This window comes from Vespula vulgaris, chromosome 10 (genome assembly GCF_905475345.1).
Source record: "Vespula vulgaris chromosome 10, iyVesVulg1.1, whole genome shotgun sequence".
Lineage (NCBI taxonomy): Eukaryota > Metazoa > Arthropoda > Insecta > Hymenoptera > Vespidae > Vespula > Vespula vulgaris.
The window spans coordinates 816203-842791 of NC_066595.1; the positions used below are offsets into that span (position 1 = coordinate 816203).

The 26589-nt window shown below is 37.4% G+C and overlaps 4 protein-coding genes across 12 annotated transcripts; 3 read left to right on the top strand and 1 right to left on the bottom strand.

Moving 5' to 3' along the window:
• LOC127067133 (adenylyl cyclase-associated protein 1) lies at positions 1-26203 on the bottom strand. Of its 9 annotated transcripts, none has more exons than XM_051001716.1 (10): positions 26082-26176; positions 15385-16654; positions 13407-13619; positions 9830-10202; positions 9448-9732; positions 9125-9363; positions 8848-9026; positions 8551-8757; positions 2332-2475; positions 1-2255 (listed from the first exon to the last, which is right to left on the bottom strand). In XM_051001716.1, the coding sequence occupies exons 2-10, from the start codon at positions 15989-15991 to the stop codon at positions 2172-2174; spliced, it is 2331 nt and encodes a 776-aa protein (XP_050857673.1). In that variant the 5' UTR covers positions 15992-16654; positions 26082-26176; the 3' UTR covers positions 1-2171. The 9 variants fall into 9 exon arrangements, with proteins under 9 accessions (XP_050857673.1, XP_050857672.1, XP_050857671.1 ...); XM_051001715.1 differs by lacking the exon at positions 26082-26176 and adding an exon at positions 19769-19915; XM_051001714.1 differs by lacking the exon at positions 26082-26176 and having other exon boundaries at positions 15385-19039.
• Positions 2540-3457, top strand: LOC127067143 (uncharacterized). The gene is made up of 3 exons (XM_051001739.1): positions 2540-2798; positions 2888-3024; positions 3162-3457. Exons 1-3 carry the CDS (start codon positions 2783-2785, stop codon positions 3450-3452), a joined length of 444 nt encoding a protein of 147 aa, XP_050857696.1. The 5' UTR covers positions 2540-2782; the 3' UTR covers positions 3453-3457.
• Positions 3569-4221, top strand: LOC127067142 (uncharacterized). The gene is made up of 2 exons (XM_051001738.1): positions 3569-3702; positions 3759-4221. The coding sequence occupies exons 1-2, from the start codon at positions 3584-3586 to the stop codon at positions 4102-4104; spliced, it is 465 nt and encodes a 154-aa protein (XP_050857695.1). The 5' UTR covers positions 3569-3583; the 3' UTR covers positions 4105-4221.
• Positions 4238-8505, top strand: LOC127067132 (uncharacterized). The gene has a single exon (XM_051001713.1). The coding sequence runs from the start codon at positions 4303-4305 to the stop codon at positions 8320-8322; it is 4020 nt and encodes a 1339-aa protein (XP_050857670.1). The 5' UTR covers positions 4238-4302; the 3' UTR covers positions 8323-8505.
• Positions 26204-26589: the final 386 nt, after the last annotated feature.

Below are 26589 nucleotides of genomic sequence, written 5' to 3' on the forward strand. Positions count from 1 at the left end.
TCCTATTTTGATCAGACTTTTATTGCGATAAAACAGCGAAAAATTTGCGAGCATTTACCTGAAAGAATATGCGAGAAAGAGTATCGAAGGTACTCGCGATAATATATCCGATCGACTTGGATAAGATATTTAAAGCAGAAATGCACTGCGTTTTTGCATATGTAAATTTTTAAATATTATAAGAGAGTTCACAAGAGATAGCGCGGATGTGTTCTTTGATTTCTTTCGTACTCTTACAATTATTAACGTAGAAGAAATACGTAAAGTCACGACGTTTCAACGACGATCCGATATAATTCTCTTTTCTTCTTCTTCTTCTTTTTTTTTTATTATTATTATTAAAATGCCGAGGTAAATAACAAACGACATTAAAGTAAAACCGTCCATCCTGTTAAAAACAAAATGATTAAAATTTGCCATATTAAAAAGTATCGTTTTGAACGTACGATTCATTAAGCAAAAATAATTTTAATAGCGTTATATGCTCCGTTCTTTTCTTTTCTTTTGTTTTCTTTTTTTTTTTGTTTCTTCTTCATATTATTATTATTCTTCTTATTCTTATTCTTTTTAATAATCAATAAAACATCAACCGCAACGCGACTTAGGCGACGAATACCGAGATGTGAAGAGAAAAATTTGAAAAGTATCCAAGGGAACGAGATACTTTGAAAAAAGTACTCATGTCCGATGGTCGGCAGAAATATCTCTTCGCAAATCTAAACATTGAAACCGATGGTTGTCATCTAAACTATATTACGCTTAGACAACTAATGACTAACTTACACTTACGATTAGTATATTATACCGATTGGTAAAAATCACAATGCAATTTGTGTCACGATAAACAGCACATTTTTGGAATTAAAATTCGAGTTAACTATTCTTTTGCTCTCTGCTTAAGACAATTCTTCTTCTCCTTCTTCTTTTTCTTCTTCTTCTTCTTCTTCTTCTTCTTCTTCGGGACCGAACGAACCACATCCACAACGAGATTTTTTTCAACCAACACGTCATAACGTATTTACAAAGTTATCCGAGGAAGCGTTAAATTAAATTTGAAAAATAGTTTATCCAGACGCGTAATAATTATCTTTTTTCCTTTTTTCGTTTCTTCTCATTTCTCTTCTTTTTTTTTTTCTTTTTTTCGTTCCGATTTTCGAACGAATATGTAGAAAACGTAAGGAGAGTATAATATACGCTCGAAGGAAGAACATGCCAAGCCGGTGCTAAACGAAAACTCTCTTTCGATGGCCTTGGAAAAATGTAAAAGGTGTAATATGCCAACTTGGTATCAACTATTTCAATATGGCGCTGTTATGAAAAGCGAGGCACGGGCTTCGCAATTCTAGTTATTTTTAATACTGACAAATATTTCTAGCGCGCGAAAAACTCACTCCTAATGATCGATAGTAACAATTCCACGGCTAATAAATATTCGAACTTTGGACGTTCGGTCTGGACAAAAGTTCGATTACCATCATATAAAATTGTGTAAATGTATAAAAGTGCGGATCGAATATTGCTACAACTTTTGTCCACACCGTACTTGAATTCATCCCGAGCATTACTACCACGTTTCGTCATCGTCGTCGTCTGTACGTTTTCGCGTCTCGATTCCAATTCTGTTAATTGCTTGCGTTCTTCTCTCTTTTCTTTTATTCCTCAACATTTCCATCAAGTTTCGAATAATAATTTGATTTTCGACGATAGCCTGGAAATTCCGATAAAAATTCAAGTCTTTCGTCGGGACGAAATTTTTTTTCTTCCTTTTCTATCCTTTCATTCTTTTTCATTTTTTTCTTTTTCTCTTCAAAGGACGCGTCTGCACAGTTCCTTTCGTTTCATCGTTTATTACTTTTTCTTTCATTTTTCTTCTCCTTTTTTCTCTTCTTTTTATTTTTCTTCTTCTTAAATGAGAATCTATTTATGACCTAATCTCTCTCTCGCGTGTCTCGAAAGGAAGAAAGAAACAATCCTACGTAGGACTTAAATCAATTCGTGGCGCACCTTTGCGAGCCCTCGATCGTAGCTCGACACACTCTCACCTCGATGATACCTTATTCGAGAAGACAATAAATAATAATAAATTGATGATTTCCTTAACGATGATACCTCTAATGAATCGTACTGTTAGAAAGATATTTAGGCTACGATTAGTAGAGTTATTAGGGATCTTAGCCGAGTGAATCGACGGCGATTGTGCTGAGGCCCTTCGGACTGATGGTCGTCTTAAATTGTTCCGGAACAGGATACTCCGTCTGAAAATAAATCGATAAAATGATGTAAGTAAGGCGTAATTAAAGAAATACATTCTCCGTTAATGACGATCCTTACGTAATCTCCATTCCCTTTCGGTACCATGACATTCATTTCGCTAGATTTGCTTGTTATGAGCTCGACGTCCAATGATTCCGAATTGAGATACATTTGACAGCCGTCCGTCTTGTCGATCGAAATAGTTGGCACCTTTCCGAGTACCTGCGTAAAAAGGGAAAAAAAAAGGAAATTAAATAAATCGAATAAAAGATACAAAAAAGAAAAAAACGAAATAATACAATGTTCGAAACGAACGACTCGTCGGTCCATCGTTTCGTATGAATTCGATCATAGAACAAAATCATAGAACAAAAGCAAAACGCTTCTGGCGTCTATTTATTCGGTTCCTGTCATACTTTAGGATCTGACATGAGTGTAAATATCTAATATTCAATATAATCTCGTGGAACACGGTCTCCAACAATAGAACGTGGTCAAGTTCAATGTCACGAGCATTATCGACATCAAGATGCGGTGGCAGCCTGGTGAGTATTAAACGGAGGCGATAAAAAAAAAAAAGAAGAAGAAACGAACGTAGAAACTTAACCTACGGGACATTCGCACTTTCATCAAGGTGGAAATCTGGAACCTGTGAGAATAATTTGCGAGACCAATTGGAGACAATGTATGCAAGCCATCTTGAGATACGTATGGACGGAAATTGTGACAGACGTGGTCGATTGTTTAACTACGGAATCAACATTGTGGAGGGTAGGATCATAATTCCAATGTTATTCAATAATTCGATAAGATATCTGTTTTGGAATCGTCGATCGAATAATCGGAAAATCAAATTTAATATTTTGATATCACATTTTGATTCAACGTTTTGTTCAACGTCTTTAAAGATCATTGCCATCTGCATTATTTGCATAATGCTACTACGTATATTCTACGTCAAAAGAAAATGGGTAAACAGGCCTACTCCTAGCAAATACATTCTCAGTAGAGTCGGTTGTAAGGTCGACGACCTGGAATTGAAAATCAATATACTGACTTACAAGCTACAGTACGGAACATGGCCGCTTCCTCACCAAATTCAAAATTCCACGTTAAAAAAACAACTTCGTAATCTCAGACTGACGTTGTCAACTTCGAACGACCGTAAAGAATGGATCAAGCATATACTGCTCAGGTAAAAAGTCGTCTAATCGAACGACCTAGGGATTTATCCTTTCTTTTTTTCAATTAATACTTCCCGTATGTGTTCAGTTCGACGTCCAACGCTTATCTGTCAGCTTCCAAATTGGACTCTATCTCCGTGCATCGTATGAACAAATCATTTGACGCGAAAACAGGATACTTTCTACCCGAAAAGCAACAAAACGTTTATGCGACCGATCAAAGCGATATAAAATCTTGGAAAACTAGCAGTGTCGAATCTATAAAGTAAGTCGAAAGGAATGATCGAATGGCAAATAGTGTAAAATGAGAATGTACTATAGAAAAACTAATCCGGAGGGTGTCCATCGACGTGGACTTTCAAAGAGTGAAAATCTAGGAGAGTCACGCAGCGTTACGAGGCAACTTTCGTTGTTGCCACGGAAGGACAGCGATTATTTCTGGAAGAAGACACGAAAGCAAAAACGTCCGAGAGTTTCTATGTCACGATCGAAAATCACTGCTTGCGACAAATACACCGAGAGCATCGTGGAGTGCAAAAGATTTTTAAAAGAGCTTAAGGAGAGTAACAAGAAGCTGGAACTCAACTGCAGTTCCTCGGCCATCACCAATGACTCTTCCTCGTTTCAAGAATCTTGGACCGACGAAAAGGTAATTTCTATTCTATGAAATAAAATAATAATTTATATGAGACGAGCAGATAATAATCGTATTATTTCTGCTGACGTTACATTCTGTTTGTTAAAGTCATCTTTGCACGCTCAAACAACAGATGCGAGGAATGCAAGCAGGAGATGCGAAATCATCGGAGAAGTAAAAGGAACGCTCGTGAAAGTAGAACGCGAGAAAAAGGATCTGAATGTGTTCATGGATATATCTAACGGTTTACAAATTGACAGGATCAAGAGCAACGGTTTGCTATCTTCGTTAAATTCAAGCATTCACGATGATTTATCGAATAACTTAACGATGGACGAGCCGACGTGTATCCTTTCTCAAAATAATAACGTCATAGAAATGTCCCAGATACGATTGTATCAGATCAAACGGAAATTGGAAAGTCTCGATAACGTTTTACGAGCATACAGCATGTTAGACTCTTGCGTTACGAGAAATGCCGAACGATCGAAGGAAAAAAACAACGAGATCCAAGCGATTTATCAAAACCTCGTCGATACTCTCGACGCGATAAAACTAGGGATCGAGAATATCAACAAAACGAAGAGAAATAAAATTTCTTTCGAGGTCAACGCTAAGGAATACAGCGACAAGATGTTGCAAACGACTAGCAGCGATTACGAATTATTTGAAAGTATCGATTCCGAGGGAAATTCCTCGATTTCCATGAAAAGTTATACCGAACGATTGATCGAGCATCCGTTAGACTCGGCGATCGTTGGTAAGAATCAACGAAGCGAGAAACGATCGATTAAAACCGACGCAACGTTCGCGTTATCTCGATCCAATCACGTCATAATACTGGATCAAGAGTCTCTTCTGAACGATTTCCAAACGCAGGATAAGAAAGAATTATCAAGCTTTCCCGTTTCGTTGGAAATCGACGAGGATCCATCGATCCTTTCAACGAACTCCAGTCAATTGGAAATATCGAAAGACAGCGACTTGGAAAACGAGTCAACTGCGATGTTAATTCGGGAAGCTTTACAATGCAAGAAAGAACTTTTGTCGCGTGTCAAGTTGCACAAGTTCTATTCGAATGTCGAGGTCAGGAAAGAAAGAGAAGAAACTACGGAGAAGAACTTCAAGGACGTTGATGCTGCTTGGCTGGACACGGAGAAAAGTTTCCAGTCAAAGTTGTTGGACATCATTACCGAAGAATCTACCAGTAGTTGTACCGACAAAACTAGTAGAACTTATATATTTCTTCAGATGAAGCAATCGAGCGAAATGTCCGACGGTTCCTCGTCATCGTCGAACATGGAGATAGACGATGAAAAGCAAGAGGATGACAATACGAAGAACGAAAAGATTACGTCAGAGACGTGTAACTCGTCGAAGGAAGCTTTACCCATTGTCTCTTCCCAATACTTCAGTTTCAACGATCTCTCGATCCTTCCGAAATATCAAAATATTGTTTTCCGAAAACTTCCGAGCGATTCTAAATCGTCTTTAGCTAAGAAAGATAAGTCGATAAAAAGTACAAATTCGTTACAGGGTAAAAGACCGTACAGGGAAGTCTTGGCGACATGGGACGACGACGACATAGATGACGATCGAAAAAGGCATTGTCATCGTGACGACGAAGAAAAAAATCGTTTAACATCTTCCAAGCGATTACGTAAAGCTAGAAGCATGCCTGAATCTTTTCGTAAAAGAGGAACTAACAACGTTCGAAGAAATATCAACGAAGTTACGTTGAAAACCATGAGAAACATAAATTCTATGGAATGGTTTGGGGATACAGGAAACGACGAAGATACTGTTCTTCGAAAGAACGAGAACGAAGGAATTATCTCATTTGGAACGGACGATTTATTGTCTTGGAATCGAATTACCGATTCGTCTAGCGGCGGAAGTATAAAATATCAATTTACGATCGATAACGGAAGCATGACCAACCTTTTCTCATCCAAAGACTCGAATTTAGAAATTTGTAAGAAGTATTCGTCGAACAAGGAAAAGGATGAGACTGTCTACAATCAGGATTTATCGTTAAGAAGACGTCCGGGTATGCTTTCGTTCGCTCAATTAAAGATGAACACTTTACTGACCGATGAGAACGATATATTCAAGAATCCATACTTCCTCGGTGAGAAGACCCTGTCAGAAGCAACGTGTGGCGAGACCATCGAATTGAATCTAATTCCGATATCAGTGTCGATCGACTCGCACGAATCTAATCTTCTCGCGGTAACCCGCAGCAAAATCTTCGACGACCTGAACAAAGTCTCTTCCACATTGCGAATCTCTTATAAGAATGATCTAGAAACTGGTAACGTCACCGAGATCATCGAGAACGATGAGAACGTCGAACCTGACAAAAAGGAAATCCAAAAGATTCCGGATAATGGAAAAAGTATAGTTTATATTTCCGATCGTGCGATGGAACTCGCCGATCGCAACAACGACGAAAGAAAAAAAGTTCAAAGAAAGTGGCTTTTCAATGAGACGAAGCGATCGAATAATGTAACGAGCTCTCGATCGAACGTGATCACACAAAAAAGTAGCTCGTACTTCACGGGCGATACTTCGAGTTCCATGAGCAAGATAGATTTTGAATCTTGCCGGATATCCAAAAGTAATATCAGCACGAATTCTTCTTTCAAAGAAATAAACATTCAAAATGATATATTGGAATCGTGCATAGACTCGTGCATCAATTTATTAAGGAAAGTAGAAACGGATAAAAATGAATCGTTGCAATCGATCGATGTAACGTCGAGCGAATGCGCTTCGAACGATAATGAGACAAGTAACAAAACATCTGTTTCGTACATCGAAGCGAACGATTGCAAATCGACTAATGAAGTTTTCGTGCAAAAAGAGTCGAACGTGAAACAATTGAAAAATAAATCCGAAGGATTCATATTCGATGGAAGCATCCAGTACAAGAAACCACCTGTTGACGAGCAAAGCGTAAAAAGAAATTCGCGTGCGATTAATTCGAATTGGACCAAATATAAAAAATCAAACATCGATACGAAATCGAAAGATTCGATAAAGATAGAACGTGGGACGTGTTCGAAGAGAAACCTAACGAGTAATAATTCTCAGCTTCAAATAAAAAGTAATTTAAGTATAATCGATGGCAAAGATAACGCACCAAATACTACAAGATCTTACACGAGGCCGAACAGTTGCAATCTATCTCAAGAAAGATCTCGACCTCACGCGAGTTCTTGCAAAAACGATTTGTCGTCTCGCTCTGCCGTTTTCTCGCAATGCGATGATCGAAGATCGACGAAGGAGGAAGCGAAGAAAGACAAAGCTAAATTCGGCAAAACGGAAACGCATTCTAATCACGCGCTGTCCACTCCGAAGTCATTTTCGAAATCTTGCATACCCATATTGAAAAGTCGATTGGATGCACGAAGAATGGAATATATATGTCGGCCGAAAAGTCCGATGAGGGGACCCTTAACGATGACAGGATTATACAGAGATAAAATAAATAATAACGATGAGAACGTCAACGAAGTCAACGTGATTCCGACGGAAGGTACTTCTATGAATAAAAAAGAATTGCAGCAACATCTGGATAACAGTAAAACGTTCGAGACGAGATTTAAAACGGGATCATCCAAAGAAAGTACGAACGTCATCGATGAAAATTGTAGCAATAACGCGTCTCGCGAACGGACGATAATATACGTGAATATAATTAATCATCACGATCACAATGTGACAAGAATATTGGATCCTGAAAAATTTCTCGAGTTTACGAGAAAAGGAGTACTCGTTGCGCAAAACGTAAATGAGCTGGACGCAAAATTAGAGAACAATGCGTCGTCGTCTTCCGTAATAATGGCGCAGGAAAAAGATACCTTGCCGAAACTCGTAACCATCGTGTCCTCCGTCACGAACGAGGCCGATAACGACGAAAACGATTCCAACGGTACGTCCAGTCGGCATGTATTCACCGGTACATTAAAAAATTTCTGGTTTGTTACCATTCACCAAAAAGAAATGGAAGTTTCGGTGAAGCCGTCCGTTACGGACACGAGCACGTCGATGTCCGACTTTTTAAAAATCAGCGAAACAATGCCGGTGCACGAGCATCAAATATTTGGAATGCCAAAGGAATTAAGCAACGAGGAGTATTCTTACTTGTTCGAAATTCTTACCCGGAAACAAAATCTCGGCCATTTAAAGGAGATTGAAAACTTGTGCCAGAGACTTAGGCTAGGAAACAAAAATTTAGAGTGATCTTCGAACCGTCGATCGGCTTAGGCATTAACTTTTCTTTTTTTTTGTAAACGCAAACCTGTCGGATCCTTGGATTTTCACGATACGATGTCGTCTTTTATCATACTTATATACTTCTCTATATATTTTCATTGTATATATGTACTCTTTGAGAAGAAATACACTTCTTTTTATATGCTTTAATATCTCTTCAAGTATAATCGTGTAAGAAAATTGTTAATAACGCACCTGCATCTGTACGCTTTGGCAGTTGACGAACTCGATACTCGATACGACCGAGTCGAATACAACCGATGATTTGCGGCAAGAATCCATCACGATGGAATTTACTTTTCCTTTGACGACCATGGTACTGTCCTGGCAACGGAACATGTAGACAACGTTGTTCATCTCGACGTTGTCGACGAGCAAGTCCTTGTTACCTTTGTGATATTCCTGCGATGCAATTACGTTTACGATTACAATTACATCGATTAAGACAACGGATATCATTGTCTCGAGATAGTACGACGAAGTAATACACACCACAAGCCACTTTTTGCCATCTTTAGTAAATACCGGAGGTTTATCGATCGGTACATTAGCAGGTGGTACTGATTTCGCTGATACCGCGTTGCCAAGAACCGGAGCTTTGAAAGGAGCTGGTCCGGTTCTTAAAGACGGATTCTTATGAGTCTGCATGTCCGACGTGACTTTCTTCAGGTCTGAACAACAGAAAATAAAGATAGAAAAAAGACTGTTGGAAACGTTCATCGGATTAAAAGTCGGATTATGGAAATGATAGGTGTGCAACGATACGTACTCTTCGTAATACCTTCCCCTTGATTAATTTCAGCGAAGAGAGCACTTCTATCGTCACTGACGTTCAAAGCAGAGACGTCGGGCAAAGGCATCGACGGCGGTGGTGGTGGTGGAATCCCCACTGGCGCAGAACCAGACTTGGCCCATACCAATCCCGTCGTATGATGTTGTCGAACGTATTGCTGAAGATCGGTCAATGCTTGTACCCACGCTTTACACCAATCCACGTGCGTTTTGTCTCTGTGATATTTAGGAAATGTGAATGAGGAGCGAACGTAGATATAGACGATTAAGAAGAATATGCAATAACGTCGAAGAGCTCACTTCTCTTTCCAATCCTTCAAAACGCGATTGGTATAAAATTGTCCAGCATCGTTCATTTCCTTTACGTAAGGAGCTGGCGTCGGAGAGACCGCGACCCATCCCAATGCTGGAATACTTCCGCTGATAGCAGCGAGATGATTAAAGAACGCGGAGTTTCTATTCTTCTCGCTGAATTCTTGTATCTGTTGAATCTGCGTCGAGGTTGGTGCAAGGAGAGACATTTGTTCGGATTGATTCATCGGCGCCGAGCGAGATGCAGCCAGTTGGATGAAACGTAGTTGGATTCTTAAAAAGCAACACGATTGGATCTCTCGTTCTTCGAACGATCATCTTTTTTTCGAAATAATTTTTTTTTTTTTTTTTTTATGAAATTGTAACTCACTGGAAAGCTTTTTCAACCATTTGACTGTGAGTAGCTACATCCCCGCCAATCTTTTGACTTAGCTGAAGATATTCCTTCACCGATCCTGCCAAAAGGTCCTCGTATCCTGCTATCGACATGTTGTTGCTGTTGTTGTTGCCGTTGATCGACCAAACTATCGACGCTTTTTCGGGCGACGATAAAGGCGACGCCGCTGCGTTTCTCGTCGACACCGGTTGCGGTTTCTTCGGTGACGGGGTGTTAGTTTGCACCGCGGTTTCTTGAGTTTGAGCTACAGCAGACTGTGCCGGTACTCTCTCCAATCGCTTAGTTACGTTCTCAAGTCGATTCACCAAATCCTCCAGATGTTCCTCCCTGTCGTTCGCTTCGCAACCTTACGAAATGAAATTAATTAGAATAAAATATAAACTCGATACGTTCTCGTACACCTTTGGATGCGAATCAACGAGCTAGAAACAAGAGTATTTTTTTGACGCTCTAAACAAAAAAAAAAGAAAAAAATACGTTTCTACAAAAACGTAACATTTAGAACGACGACGAAGATAACGTGTCCTGGATCAACGTCATGCAGAAAAAAAGTAAACAAAAAACAAAAAAATAGAAAAACACTTCCATGCAGGAAACATATCGCATTATCACATACATACGTACGTATGTAAATCTATGTGCATGCTACGTTAAAAATCATATAAAAAGTGACAAATTGTCTATGATCATTTGCATTTCATCGTAAACATCGCACAGATACGAAAAATATAAACGTAATTGTGTGAACACTTTTCTGCTCGTTCCGAATTCAGAATAGCGAGTTCTGATGAGGATCTTTGCCGTTGGCAATAATAATTTGAAACACCTGCGAGAGGATAAGTTTCGCGATGCGAATGTTAGGGTGTATATTAAAGCGGAATCCGCGTATAAATAGTTTCTGTCAACATTCTCTACTGGGTCATTATGTTGCAAGCAACGTGTAGACAGAATTGAAGAACGTTATTACTGAGATTTAACCCATGAAAATTCTAGAGAAATGAGAGCGTTACGTGGCCGCGCTGGAAGAATAGATTCAACATAGTAATTAATATACACGCGACAACGTAATTCATACGAATAATATTATAACAAGCTTTGCTCCGTAATTGACGGGCGTACCACCGGTAACTCGATAACTTTGACAAATTGCGTGGATACGATATTTTCAATTTAAAAATGACGAACACGTCAGTGATAACGAGGTAGGATTAAAGTACGATAAAAGAAGAAGAAAAAAAGAGAGGAAGGGGAAAAAGAAAGAAAAAAAAAAGAATGAGTCGATTCATCGTCGACTTTACTTTCGTATTCGCGAATTGAAATATAATAGATTAATGAAAAATACCTCGATAAATAATTTAGAGAGGATGACGTTGCTAAATATCGATCGTATATACACGTATATCTTTCTCTTTCCTTTTTTTTCTTTCTTTCTTCCTCTCTCCTTCTCACGATTCGTGAAAGGAGATAGCACGGATCGGTCGTACTTGACTTTCGGAAAACCGACGATAGACTGAAAGATACTTCGGGTAGATATTCGAGATGCTAGAATACTATACGTTGGTTCTATAATTAGATAACACACGCAAATAATCTCGTAGATGTATTTGTAACTTTATATACTTTAGTGTGAAACACTCGGACTGACTCGCACACATGCGCGCACACGTGCACGCACACACCTTCACACAGACACACGCACCCATATACGCACGCACAGAGAGGGCATTTATAAAACGAAGAGAACGTAGGTGTAAGGAGGATGACTCAGATTCGATTTATATTCGTCTGATAGAATTCATCTAACGAAAACGTAAATACGTTTGCGCGCGTCCGCGTTCTTCTTCGTTTAACGAAAATATTCTAATAAAATATTTGTTTAAAAAAAAAACTTGGATCGTTATAGCGAACGACGGCGAATAACGGATTAACTTGATTCTTCGGTTCTCTTTCTTTTATAATATCAATACGGAAATAACAGGCGGAAGTGGATATAGGTCGCGGCACGATGAATAAAAATGTCAAAGAGAAAACAGTCGATTGGACACAAACGAAAAGTGACGACGATGCTGGACGAAAGAAAATCTTTCAACTTTGACCTTTATATCCCATTTCGCACAGGTGTGTGCACGCATACACATACTACGGGATGATTTATTTATTTATTTTCTTTTTACTTTCTTTCAAAGAGGAAAACGTATATACGTTTGTACGTACGATAGAAAAGTAGAATAATGAATAATGACGATAAAGCAAGAAGAGGAGCAGGAGGAGGAGGAGGGGGAGGGGGAGGGTGCAGAGGATGGAAACAAAAGTGTTAGCGAAAAGTGCAAGGGTGTGAACTCGATGAGACTCGAATATGCCAATCATTTCGATTGTACTCAGCTGTGAAGTATCGATTGTTAAAAGTTCGTGAACATCGAATGGTTTCAATGAAGCTTCGAAGCTCGGTTAATCGGGTCATGTTCATCTCCCATTTTCTCTGTATATAAGTACAATGACGTTTGGACTCGAACGTCAATTCGAATTTGCCACGAACTTATATATTTAGAAATTTATCTACGCTATTTCTATCCGTGTATCTCTGCGAGATATTTTTAATCGTGTTCACATTAATTCCTTTTTCCAAGGAAAAACGTGTAAACGAGCGATTAATATTTCGATGGCTGATTTAAAATGGAATTGTATCCAATGAAAAGTATATATTTGAAAAGGATAATAGATATTTCGTAATAAAAATCGTGCAATTAAATCGTGCAATCGTGAATGAATAAAAGACAGTTGGCGATAATAATTTTATTATTGCCGAGATTTACACAAAAGTTTTTACGAGATAAGTAGAAAGATAGAGATCGTAAAAAAGAAAAAAAAAAGGAAGTGATAAGGATCGAACGTTATCTCTCGAAGGCAAACGCGATTAACAAGTTACGAAAACTCCCTGTGATCATTACAAGTCCAAATAAAACTTTTATTCTCGCATGAGTATCGAACGAGGGAAAAAAGGGCTCAGAAAAAAAGAAAAAAGGAAAAAAAAATTGAAAAAAGGAAAAACAAAGAGAAACAAGAACGAGGCTTTAAAGCGCAACGAGAAATATTTCACGAGCCTCGGTGGTTGTGCTGCTACTCGGTTCTACTAAAAAGAAGAAAAAAAATAAATATATCCCGGTGAAGTTAGTTTATGAAAAGAAAATTGCACGAAAGAAAAAAAGAAAGGAAAACAAAAATTGAGCGGTTGCGGTTTTTCGGATTCGCTGACATTTAATCGAAATAAAAACCGAACAAAAAGAAAATACATAAATATATGTATAAAATAGGTAAGAAAAAAAGTTTCTCTTCGTTCCTAAAATAAAAAAAAAAAAGATTCGGGAGAGTCAAAAAAAAATGGAAAGAGACAAACAAAAAGAAAATAAATAAATAAATAAATAAATAAATAAATAAATAAATAAAGGACAATTTTAATTAGATTCGTTCGGAGATGGAAGATCTTTCTAGGAAGGTCGTTAAAAAAGAGACGTGTCATGCAGAGTAAATGGATGTTAAGCGGAGCCCTAACCGGCGTGCACCATCGGTCCTAGCGGGTCGAACCTCACTCTGTGCTCCGAGGAGTTCTGCGTAGCCTGTAGCAAATCGGAGAAGAACCTGTGTCGCCTCAGAGCGAGCTCGTCGCGAGCTACAGGAGTAGCAGGGGGTTCTTGCATACCACTGCATCCCTCCGATCCCGGATCAGCTTCTTCCTCTTCGGACAGCCAACGTGGAATCGCAGAAACTGCGGAAAGCACATTTTTCTTGCCCTATCGTGCTTCGTCTGTCTTGCATCTTTTATATCTTTGTCTTTTATTTTTTCTCTTTTTCTCTTTCTCTGTCTCTCTCTCTCTCTCTCTTTCTTGTTTGACTCGATTCATTATAAATTAGTGTCACGTCCGAACCGTTGCGATAATTTATTTAAAATAATCCAACTATTTGCAAAAGGTACAAACGAAATTATATTTGCACAAATTTCGGCCATGCATTCGAATTGCGGCTATGTATGTTATACGTGGCTATATTACAAAGTAAAGATTTTTTTTTTTTTTTTCCCAACGAAAGCGTAGAATCGGAAATGACAAAACCATATATACAAAATATTCATTCGTAAAGAAAAATATACCAGCGAAATTCGTCTACGTTCAGCCCGGAAAATGGTTGGCCCGAATTAATCCTCAAAATGGTAGTTCAATTCGAACAATAGGATCGGTTAACGGACGATGGAATAGCAATCTTCGATAATCGATCGATATCGAATCTCGAAGATTTGCATCCTCGTCCAGAATCACAGAGAAATTACGTCGGCAATTTCTCTCTCTCTCTCTCTCTCTCTCTCTCTCTCTCTCTCTCTCTCTCTCTCTCTCTCTCTCTCTCTCTCTCTCTCTCTCTTTGTCTGTCTCTCACTCTCCTCACTCACTCATGGTGAATATCGATTTTCGATCGAGCTCTTCGAGCGAGCATATACCTGGGTAATCATAGGATAATAAAAGACGATAGTCGGTGCAATTTCTAAGGAGACACGAGCCACGGAAACCGAAGTTGGAAACTGCATCCGGCAAAAGTATGATAGATAGACGTAGAATCGAATCGAATCAATCGAATCGGATCGGATCGGATCGAAGAGAGTAAATAAAATAAAAAGTAGGAACGGACTTTGTAAAGCCTACAACTTGCGTTGTTATCTCATCGATAAATACTTTGTCGACCGAAGCCATTCTCTCGTTCTCTATCTCTTTCTCTTTCTCTCTCCTTCTCTCAAGAGAATAATAGTATATATTTCAGTCTGTAATAAAACCGTTTTAGGTCAGATACGTAATCAATTTTCGATGAACGCTCGACCTATCTCGTTTACGATTTGATTGCGGTTCCGACGGTAGCAATTTTTAAAGAAAACCACCAAAACAAGAAACTTGCGATAATATAGAAAACTCTAAATACTCTCTAAGGAGGATGAATATTATATCGCTAGGGTAATAACGGAGGATACGGAAATAAGCCGAATAACCCGAATAATCCGAATAAAACGAAATTCGTGAAAGAGAAAAAGGAAGAGGAGGAAGAGGAGGAGGAAGACGTCGCTGCCGTCACTGCTGTCGCCACTCGAGTAGATTGAGATACGTCAGCGTTCTTAAGAATACTCGACCTTCCGAGACGAGTAGATGCCGACGAACCACCTGGGGGTTAGTCGATTAGACGAAACATCGCATTCGGTCGACAAAGCGCGATTCGTTCGAAATATATCCAAGTACTTACATATCTTTGATATCTGTCAGATACTGTGATAATAATAAGTGATAATAATAAGTGATAATAATAAGAAAGAGAGACGATTATTTATATATATATATATATATATATATATATATATATAAAGAGAAATGAAAAATATCGACGAACAATGTTCTCGATTAATTTTCTTTCTTTTTTTTCCCACACACACATCGTTAGAAATCAAACGATCAAAGATATAGACGAAAAGATAGGGCAAGAAGAGAGCATCAAAGTACCTGTCGTAGTTTTCCCAGTGGTTTCGTTTTCATTATCATTCTCGTTCTCGTTCGGACACGATTCGAAAACGGAATCGTCCCCTTCCTCCTCGGGACCGTCGTCGATCGTTCTTTCTATGTAAGCCGAGGCATTGTAAAGATTCGATTTAACTACGACTTTGATGCTAGTAACGGAAGAAGGTTTCGTCGTTTCAACGCCACCGATACCACCATCACCCTCCTCAGCTTTCCCCTCGTTTCCACCCCCCTTAGTCGTTCCCTTAGTGCCTCGTTCCCTATTCGTCTCTTCTACCTCTCCCCCCTCGTGTTCCAACATTCCTTCCTCGTCTTTCTTGATTTTCTCCGCTTTCTCAACCTTTCCTTTCTCGTCATTATTACCCGTAGTTAATTTTTCCGAGCTAACTACGTGATTTTCCAATAAAGAAGACCCCTTCTCGCATCTCTGAACCTCGCCATTAGCCTTCTCCTTCATCTCTTCTCGCATTTCGTCCTCGCTTTTCATCGATGAATCTCCGACTTTATTTCCCGACGATTTATTGCTGGTCATTTCGTTGCCCAAAAGCTTTTCCTTCCTCGAACTCTTATTGCAAACGCAGCATTTGAACATCGTCGATTATCGCTGTCCTTTTCTATCTCTTTCTCTTTCTCTCTCTCTCTCTCTCTCTCTCTCTCTCTCTCTCTCTCTCTCTCTCTCTCTCTCTCTCTCTCTCTCTCTCTCTCTCTCTCTCTGTTGTTTTCCTGTCTTCTTTCGCTCTATTATCCGGTTTGTTTATACTGCAAAATTGTGTATATATTTGTGGAGGTCACACAAAACGTATGGAAATAAGAGATACGGAAGAGCTTTTATCGTTTCCGATTTCCACCGGACAATAATCGACGACCTCACACGCAAATAGCTTTTTATATTCTTCTATTAGATCGTCCTTAGATGATCACGATTATCCTTCGATGCTTTTCTTCGAACACTGTCACTTTTCTAGGGTCGATTCGCGCGGAGAAAAAAAAATGATCGACGAAGCGTGTACGGCCGATCACCTAAATTTAACTTTTGTTCAACGATTATCGATACACAACGCGCAAAGCGACCTAAGTACTCGTCTATATTTGAATCTCCCTGATTATCATCGACCTAATCCCATCCAAAATGTTTATCCTTCTTCTTCTTTTTTTCTTCTTTTCCTTCTTTTTCTCCTTCTTCTTCGATGATACGTTTTAATAAATACAGTTGATTAATAATCAAAACATTTTCCTTTTTATGCCGTCCGACATGCTGAAATCAAGCAGGTATATATATATGTATATATATACGTATATAATCTATCGAATATCTAACGAAAGACATCGACTATTTTAGATCTTCATGATGAAATTTAAACTTTAAATCCCCGTCAAAGTTCTACCCTAACGAGAAGATATTTTTATTTTAAGTTTATCCTAAAACGCTTCTTTTGTGAACGTTATTCTACCTTCGCGTGAAACGTCGAGCTTACGGCAGTGAATTCGCGTCGACAAATAAATACTTTATCGTCCGGACCAACTATATAATCTTTGCTTGCTCGAGATACACATCTATAAAATTCGTCGCTTGTAGAAATAACAAATATCATTTTTCTCGCTCGGAGATGAATTCTCTCTTGGAAATGAAAAAGAATAGAACAAAAAGGAAAAGAAACGAATTAAACAAAAAATAGCAATTAATTTCTTACACCGATCAAAAGGACAAAACGGAGATATTTTATCTTCGCGACTCGTATTTTTCTTTTTTCTTTTTTATATTTCTTAACTTTCTTTATTTCGTATAGATACGTCGATACGGTCGTTCGATCGGTCGCGCAAAGAAAAACATGAATATACGAACGAAATGGAAAAAAAATTTGTTTAATCGACGCTAACGTTACCTACCTACTCTACTTTTCCCGGGGAAAATTAAAATCGATTAAACACACGCCCAGGCACGCGCTTTCCAGATTATTTCTCTTCTACCGTAGGGAGAAACAGATGTAACCCTTTATTTTTCAACCAGAGAAAAAAAACAAAAGAGGTAGGGAAAACATCCGACACGCTTCTAACATAAACTCGAGTAACATAAGTGTACTAAATACACAAATACACGTTTTTTTTTTAAATAGTCCCCATATACGATACTGATCAAATTATTCGATATAATATGCAATACCGTATCCGATGAAAACGTTTATTAAAAGAAATTTTTTATTTCTAATTTCTAACTTTTTATATTGAAGAAAAATTTTTCCATCGGCGTATTTGTATTATATATGAAATAGCGTTAACGAATATTGACGGAATAATGTGTGTTCTTTGGAAGATATGACGAGGAGGAACGCGCAAAGTCTAACGGACGACTAGGTCCACATTCACCGTTAAACCAGGTCCACCCTAGAAGTGCGCCTGGATTGCGTCTGCGTCCGCGTTCGTGGGTGCGTTCAATCGCAAGAGAGATAAATATCACGTTTTAGTGTCGCGAATGCGCTTTCCCTCGCTCTATCTGTCTCTTTCTGTCTCTCTTTCTCCGTCTCTCTCTCTCTCTCTCTCTCTCTCTCGCACTCTTTAATCTCGGTGTCTTATCTTCCCCTTCTTTCCGCTCTTTCGCGTCTTTCCCCTCGAATTCACGTAAACAATAAATTCTTCTAGACGAACGACCTGATATCTCGTATTTCTTTTTGTCTTTTTTTATTTTTTATTTTTACCATTTTCTTTTTTAAAAGGGAAGGAAGAAAAAAATTACTCCTCCATTTGATTCTTTGAGAATAATTACGAAAAAAAGGAAGGAAGGACCCTCGAAAACGATAATTAACACGATATCTCCAATTAGCGACCGAAGAAAAATGGAATGTCCGAAAGAAAAGAAGTGAAGTACGTAAGAGTGAAAATTTGCTTGCAAAAGGAAACAAAAAAATGGATGCAAAAAAGAAAGTCAAAGAGAGGAAAGGAGAAAAAATACAACGACGTAGTATTTCCATCAAGGAAAGAGGATACGAATAGAACCAGAGGAAGTCTCGTATTCGTCCTGTTATGTATACATACATATATATATATACATATATACATATATACATACATATATATATATATCTGCTGCAATACTAAAGTAAGCACGTATAAATAAAACGTCGTCTTTTCGAGAAACGCCCTAGATTCGGGAAGAAATAAAAAGGGAAAAGAGAAATAAGAAAAAAGAAAATAAAAATAGAAAAAAGAAAGAAAAAAGAGGCGTTGGCGGATATCGCTTTCTCACGACGACGACGTCGAAAGATATTCGACCCTTCGAACTAGGCACGTTCGTTCGGGGGCTGAAACGTGAGAGCATGAAATTTAACGAAAGCCGAGTACATACTACGTAGTAGTAATAGTGGTAGTAGTAACAGTAGTAGTAGTAGTAGTACTAGAAAGAACTTTGAAATCGAATTTTACCGTCTACCCATTGTATATTCTTCTTTCTAGTTTCCTCTTTTCCCGATTTATTTTTATCGAACTTTCGAATATTTTCTTTAGAACGACAAGAAAATATCCAAGCTTTTGAAACTTCGAGGAAACGCGACTTACATCTTCCAACATAAAAGGCAAGAAAGGAAAGATGGAAAAATAAAAAGGAAAAAATAATAATGAAAAAAAAAAAAAAGAAAGGAAATATAACAGGATATTATTCTCTTTGATGTTGAAGCCTGTTTTCTCGCGTGGCATTAGCTCGTGAAAAGAGAAAGAACGTAGAAACGATGTTGAAAAGGCCACTCACCGGGTCTCTTTACCGACGTGCTACATACACCAGAGAAGGACCTTATAAGGCTCGATCCTGGAACTCGCGCAAAAAGGATTCTCTGCAATTTCGCGAGCAATGTGATATCGTCTATGTCTACCTTCTCTATCGTGAGAAAAACTGACGATATATCGATCGTAACATAGAACCTACCTATGTACCTACCTAGAATTTAAAAATGAATTTTTAACACGCCTCTCGATGCTTTTATACGTGATATTTTACATTATATTAATATTTATTACCCTTTGTGAGTTTAAATTGAAAGAAAAAAAAAAAAAAAGAAAAAAGAGAGAGAGAAAAAAGAAAAGAAAAACAAATACACCGTCGTATTAGTTTCGAAAGCGGCTTCGAATTGGAAATTCTTATCAGTAGATCGATATTTAAATTAGAACAGTTTTAATTTAACTTCGGTGTTACGTATACCCGATGATATACCTACGATCGAGACAATTAGCGTTTACGCTATGTGTTTCGGCGTTAATTAGCTGCATCCTACTTGATCGTTAACACCAGACGGCTTCAACTTTTTCGTTGTGAGAATTAGATACGCTAAAAGAAGGATGTAAACTCGGTCGAAATAAGAAATTTCGGATCGTTACGGCTTACCAAATGTTATGTGGCTAATGAGTTCACCACCCACGAAGGTTCGCTCGATGCAATTGTAGGAAGCGTTAGCCGCAAATGCAAGCTCCTCCTTTCGACTTGAGAAATCTTTGAAATTTGATTGTTCACAATCGTGAACGCACTGATTCAACGGATCATTAAAAAGAAGAAGACACCCTCGTTGATGGTGCAACGCCTTTTCCTTCCGTTTAATTTTTCTCGCACTTCCCTCTTCTTGGAAGAAAAAAAAACTAACACACACACGCGTGCACACACATCGGCTACCTTCTTTCTACGTTCGTCTGAGTCGCGGGAAAATAGAAGAAAAAAAAGAAACGAAGTTTGGACAGTTTGCGATAAGAGAAATTTGATTAGATCGAACGACCCTCGGTGGGGGCGTAGCTCCCAGACTGACGAAAAATAGCCGACACTTTGAGAGATACGGCCGGCGCAATACTGTGGCCTCCTATTCTGAGTTTCGACCGGTGGAGCTGCGGTGCTGCCACGGGGTGGTCGAGACCCGAAATCGTTAAAGCTTTGATAGTGCATGGACCACGTGGCACACAGCCACCCGCACATACAATACTACGATCTGTGGGAAAACTCGGAAATGCAATTTCTCTACAACGTCTGACGGATCTTTCCGGAAATCTGAATTCGTTTCAACAATTTTACCTCTCGATTGTTTCCATTTGTTTTTTTTTCTTTGTGTGTGTTTGTGTGTGTGTTTGTTTGTGTGTTTATGTACATAGGCACGTATCACAAAAATTCTCAATACGACAACAAAGATACGGATTACCGATACTGCATTGGATTACATCATCGACAGGCCTCCACCTCCGCCTCCACCTCCACCTCCGCTGCCTCTTCCTCCTTCTCCTCTTCCTCCTCCTCATCCTCTTATTCCTTTTCCTCCTACTATTCTGAGGGTTGCTGCGATAAATTCGGAGCCAAAAGAATACTTGGAAAAAGTTATTGCGTTCGATCGTTAAAAATGCATTTTACTTTACATAGAGCTCTAAAATAGTAGATACTTGTTAAATTTTATTATATATGTGTGTGTGTGTGTGTGTGTGTTAATTAAATTTATTTGTTTACTATATATATATATATATTAATAATTAAATTTATATGGCAATTAAATTTCAAATAAAATAGTAACGCGACATCTTCGTTGAAATACAAAACGCGTTGAGAACAACCGCAAAGATATCAACCTTAACCGCATTTCACATTTAATCGAGGTCGCTATTTTTCTTTCGAATGTATTGAAAGAATGTGTTTTGCGCTAAGAAAAATTTCAAAGAAATGTTCATTCCGTAAAAAAAGGATATTAAATATTTCCTATCGAAAAAGTTCAATAAATAACATAAATCTTTCTTCGATCGTAATTAAAAGTAAAATTAATTTAATTAAAAAAATAATTGCATATGCAAATATTTCTCTTCTCCTCGCGAAAAAAAAAGAAATCGTCTCGATTTATTCTCTATCCATTATACATATATATATATATAGAATGGAGGGGACAAAGAGGAAGTTTTAAAAATAGAAAAGAAAAAAAAAACAAACTTAATTTTCTAGACGCAATAAAAGTAACCTTATGTGTACGAAATGAAATCCAATTAAGGAGATGTCGCTTAAGTAATTTGAATTCGTTTGACTTGGAGATTCCGTTTTCCTTATAAGAGAACGATGTATTTTTAACCGATGTAAAATAGAAAGCAAACTGGTAAAGAATATAATTTTAATGATATGAAAGAGTAAGGAGGATATAAATTCTACTAGCACTATCTGAGAGAAATAAGATATGAGAATAAATACACTGTTTTTGTTCCTCGGAGAAAAGAAAGAAAAAGAGAAAAAAAAGAGAGAAAGAGAATGAAGATCTATGGCTGATGAAACTTCCTTTTGAGTAGGAAATACATTGTGAATGAAACGTAACAATGAAACACGACTACAACACGAAGGAAAGAATGAAAATCTTATCAAAAATACAAACTCACTGGCAGACATTATCGAAAAGTAGGCGAATCAATTTAATACAACGTTACAACTGCTGGAAATAACTACGTTTTATCAACGAGAAAATATAATGGACGAGACGAGTTAACGATTGTAAGCCAAATCGATAGCGATATCCATACCGCGTCGTATGAATCGAGATATAATTTAATAATAAACGATGATTATACGTTGTATGATATTGAAACGTTAACGCGTAGAATGTTCTTTATCAAAGCTATCTAATTATAATGATTAAATAAATTTAATTCTTTCAAATTCGAATTTCAATCCAAATTTGTCGGAATAATGAATATTGTATTCGGTACACACTCTGTTAACTCCTATTAACATCCATTATTGTTAGCAATAATGTCACGTTCTTCGATAATGCGATGCACTAACCGCATAAGAATTTAAAACAAGTAACAAATGTACATATTTGTATTTGTATGTGTGTGTGTGTGTGTTTATGAATAATATATTCATTAATATATATACACGTGTACCTATAACATTAGAAAACTTGTATAAATGATCTAAAAATTTTCAAATGTTCTACCAACGCTCGGAGAATAATCAAGAGCTTAGGTATACGATCATTCGTTTCATCTATTATCATATTATTCCACAGGACACGTATGAATCATGTAACCATTCGAAATAGTCGTTTGTTAACAGATCACCGTTTATCCGAATCGACGTGACACACATCCGCAATCCCGCTACTTTTCAACTCGCATCAGCTATTTTACAGTTAGATTACTTTAGGATAAAATAAAATAAAATAAAATAAAATAAAATAAAATAAAATAAAACAAAGTAAAATGAAAAGAAGAAAAATAAAGAAGCGTAACAAACGGTAAAGAAGAAAAAAAAATAGGATTATAATGGAATATATAAATTAGAAGATACACATTATAAACGATTTTTTTTTTTTTAAGATCATATACTAATTGCTTTATTAAATAATTCGGATGGTTAATTAGTAGCTCGTTTGTTCCGCTAAAATTATAATATTCGTTCCTTTTTTTTTCTTCTTTTATTTTCTTTCCCTTCCCTTTCTTCTCTGTTAAAGAATAACATGCATTTTCACGATATGGGCCTTTAATGAAATGCTTATGCGACCGGTTTCAATGAAATTGCAATAAGAGGATCCGGAAATCCGGCACTCACGATTCTGCCACATATTCAATATGCTCTTGTACGTTTCCGGAACCATCCGAGATTCCTTCCTCTGCTTCGGTTCATTTACGTGCGGCATTTCACAAAAATTTTCCTCCAATCGATAACGCTAATCACAGTAAGACTAGATCAAATTCTGATATCACGAAAAGAAACAAAAAAAAAAGAAATAATAATAGTATAATAATAATAATAATAATGGTAATATTAATAATAGTAATACTAATACTAATAATAATAATAATAATAATGAAAGAAAAAGAAGATTTGAAAGATAATAATATATTACGAGAAGAACATCCACGCGTGACTAATGAAGGATGTTAAGCGACTGACTTCGTCAGTTTTCACGATTGAATTCTAATCTCACCTCTGAATCTCAGGGCCGTATTCACGTTAAGCCGAATGGTAGTGTCTTACGATAAGATACCAATCTTGTCTTTCGATGATTAGATTTCGATAAAATCATTTTTTTGTTTCCTTCTTTGTTTCGTTCTTTTTTTCTTCTTTTTTTTTTCATTCGATTAATGAACTAATTGATGAATAATTGATGAATTAATTCGATTGGCCAATAAGTAACGTCGAAATTTTCCATAGAAAAAATATTAGTGTTGTTTATTTTGATAAGAAATAATAAAAATTGTTTCGATAAACGAAATGAATCTATTCGTTCAGATATAAATAACCAAACATTTTTCCCAATACAAAACGCAATAATATCAGTCTGTTACGTATTTCAATATGAAATACGAAACATTTTCAATAAAAAAATACTAGTGTTACTTGTCGAAATATAAATTATTAAAAATGAGTAATTATTGATGTCAATGCAATACAAAATTGCAGTTTAAAAAAATAATTAAAAAGAAAAAAAAAAGAAAACAGACTGGAAAATAATAAAATTAAATCATTAGCGATTAATAATGTAATCGTGATAACTGTTTAAAAAAAAATCTTCTTAGGTATTAACTTAGCAAACGAAAAGCAATAAGATAATACGACGATGATCTTGTTTTCGCAAGACACCGTGTAGACAGCAATGAACTCTAACGGCATTTGCGAGCTTCCTTAAAAATTCTCATAAAACTAGTGGAATAGAAATTTACGATGCTATAATACAATCCTCGCGAATAAATTCCAAACACTAATGTGCGAAATGTATAATTGGATGGATTAATGCAATTGAGAATAATTTACTTGGCGAATGAGCGCGAACATATAAATGATGTTTCTAAAAGTAGTTCCAAATGTAATTCATTATTTTCACGTAGCTAAGAACAAATTTGTGAGATACGTGTACGTACATGGTTATATATAGTCAGTATCTTCAGTTATTTAAATTACATCACATAACCTACAAATTTCTTCATTTCTTAATGATAACAGCAAAATGCTTTTAAAAGTACACCATATAATTAACGGGCTACTTGGCTCTTTTTTACTTAAAATTTATAAAGCTATATATACATATATATATATGTGTGTGTGTGCGCATGTGTATATATATATATGTATGTATATATATTATATATGTAAGCAAATTAATCACAACGATAAAGCTTCGACGAATAAAAAATAAAAAAATCAAACGATACTCAGCACACGAAGCAACCGAAGAAGCGAACTCTAAGAAACATTTGCAAATAAAGAAAAAAATTAATAAATAAAATAAATAAGTAAACGAATAAATGTAAAAAAAAAATTGCATGCATTTCGCTAGATATCGCAATTTATTAAATACGAATCTCTCGTAATAACGAGCGATCGTCTCCTACGTTGATTCAAAAGAAATATCTTTTCGCGCGCATACGCATACACGCAGGCACGCACACATACGCATTCATCGATGCATCGTAAATTAACGATAACAACGAAATTATATACGATCGATTTCGAAATTATTAAATATCTCTTTGGAAATTCACTTACTTGTCGTCACTTGCTTGTCATTCTTTCTTACGTTCCTTTTCTATTCTTTATCGATAAAAAAAAAAAAAGAAGAAAGAAAGAAACGACGACAAGAAACAAAAGTCGCGCGTGATCATTTGAACGTTATAATTCCGTGTAACGTATCTTAAGAGAAAAGATGTATAAATTACGCGCGTATATAACTCGTCTAAATATCGATTATCTATCGCGATATAATTTACGAGAGAAATCACAATAGTTTTAGGTTTAGTCGCGTCGTGAAGTCAGTCACAAACATGGCGATCGGTTTAAAGAAGAACGAACTTACCAAAAAGAGATTTAACGAAGCTCGAAGTAGAGTCAATGAGAAACCGACGGGATCAATCGGACTAAACGACGAAACGTTGCGTTACGAACGTACGTTTAACGACGAACTAAACGATGAACTAAACGACGAACTAAACGACGAGAAAGAAAATGATCTCGATTAGTTATACATATTTTCTCGGATTAAATTCCAAACGTATTAATGGCGAGAGAGCTTGGAAGGTGATGAATTCTTTGATTCTTAATCAACATACCGATCGAATCACCGTAATCACGCGTGTTCTTCGTAAATCGCCGAATAAAACGATACCAGCTGTCGGGATGACAGGTGTGATAGGTGACTCACGCGCGAACGTGATGTACGTGTGTGTATAGGTACACGTACACGTATATATACGTATTGGGTAAACGAGAAAGGGGAAGGGGAAGAATATAAGAAGGAGTGGGGGAAGGAGAGGGCGGGACAGTGGAGGAGGGATGAGAGGGACGCGACGAATAAACACGAGCGTTCTCTAACCCCTTTCTACCGGATTTCGACGAAGCCCGCACACGAAAGGGAAGCTTGCTCGTTTCACGTTCGCGCGTATTTTATGTTCCCTTTCTGTTCTTCCTCCGTTCTTCGTTCTTTATTATTATTATAATTATTATTATTATTTTTCTTCTTTTCGACGCATGACGAATAAGGAAGTTAAAGAAAGATAAAAGAGATTCGTGTAAACATACACATAGATGCATCATACATACGTATATACGTAGATAGCGTAGCGGCGGTTGGATGGAGGCGCGCGCGTCGCGTATGTGTGAGTGAATGTATGCGTGCGTGCATCGCGCCTACTCTCGTCTCTTTTGATCTTAAAAAACGATCGTGTATATTATATCAAAAATATGTACGTACGTTCTCTCTCTCTCTCTCTCTCTCTCTCCCTCCCTCTCTCTCTTTCTCTCTCTCTCTCTCCCTCTCCCTCTCTCTCTCTCTCTCTCTCTCTCTCCTTCTCTCGTACAACGTGTATATGACTAGCCTTGAAACAGGCAGCGTCCACCACGCGATCGAAGCGACGATAAAACTCTTTGACAATGACGCGTACGCGACCTTTACCGGTACAAGAAAAAAAACGCGTCCAGATGGCTGGACACTCTACGCACAGACTCGGGGCGTTTGCCGGATACCGGAAGTACTGACTCTCTCTTCTCGTTGCACTGCGCCGAGCCGGCCTTTGGAAATGTCAGCGTTACGCACATGCGCCTTTATTCTCTATTCTAACTCAGCGAACGCGTCTGACTATACGTATATAGAGAAGACCGGATTTTACTATGTCCGACGATACCACCAATCAAAACGCTAGAAATATAGAATGCACTTTCTCCGCTAAGACATCGCTCTCCCTCCTTTAATCTTCTTCCTT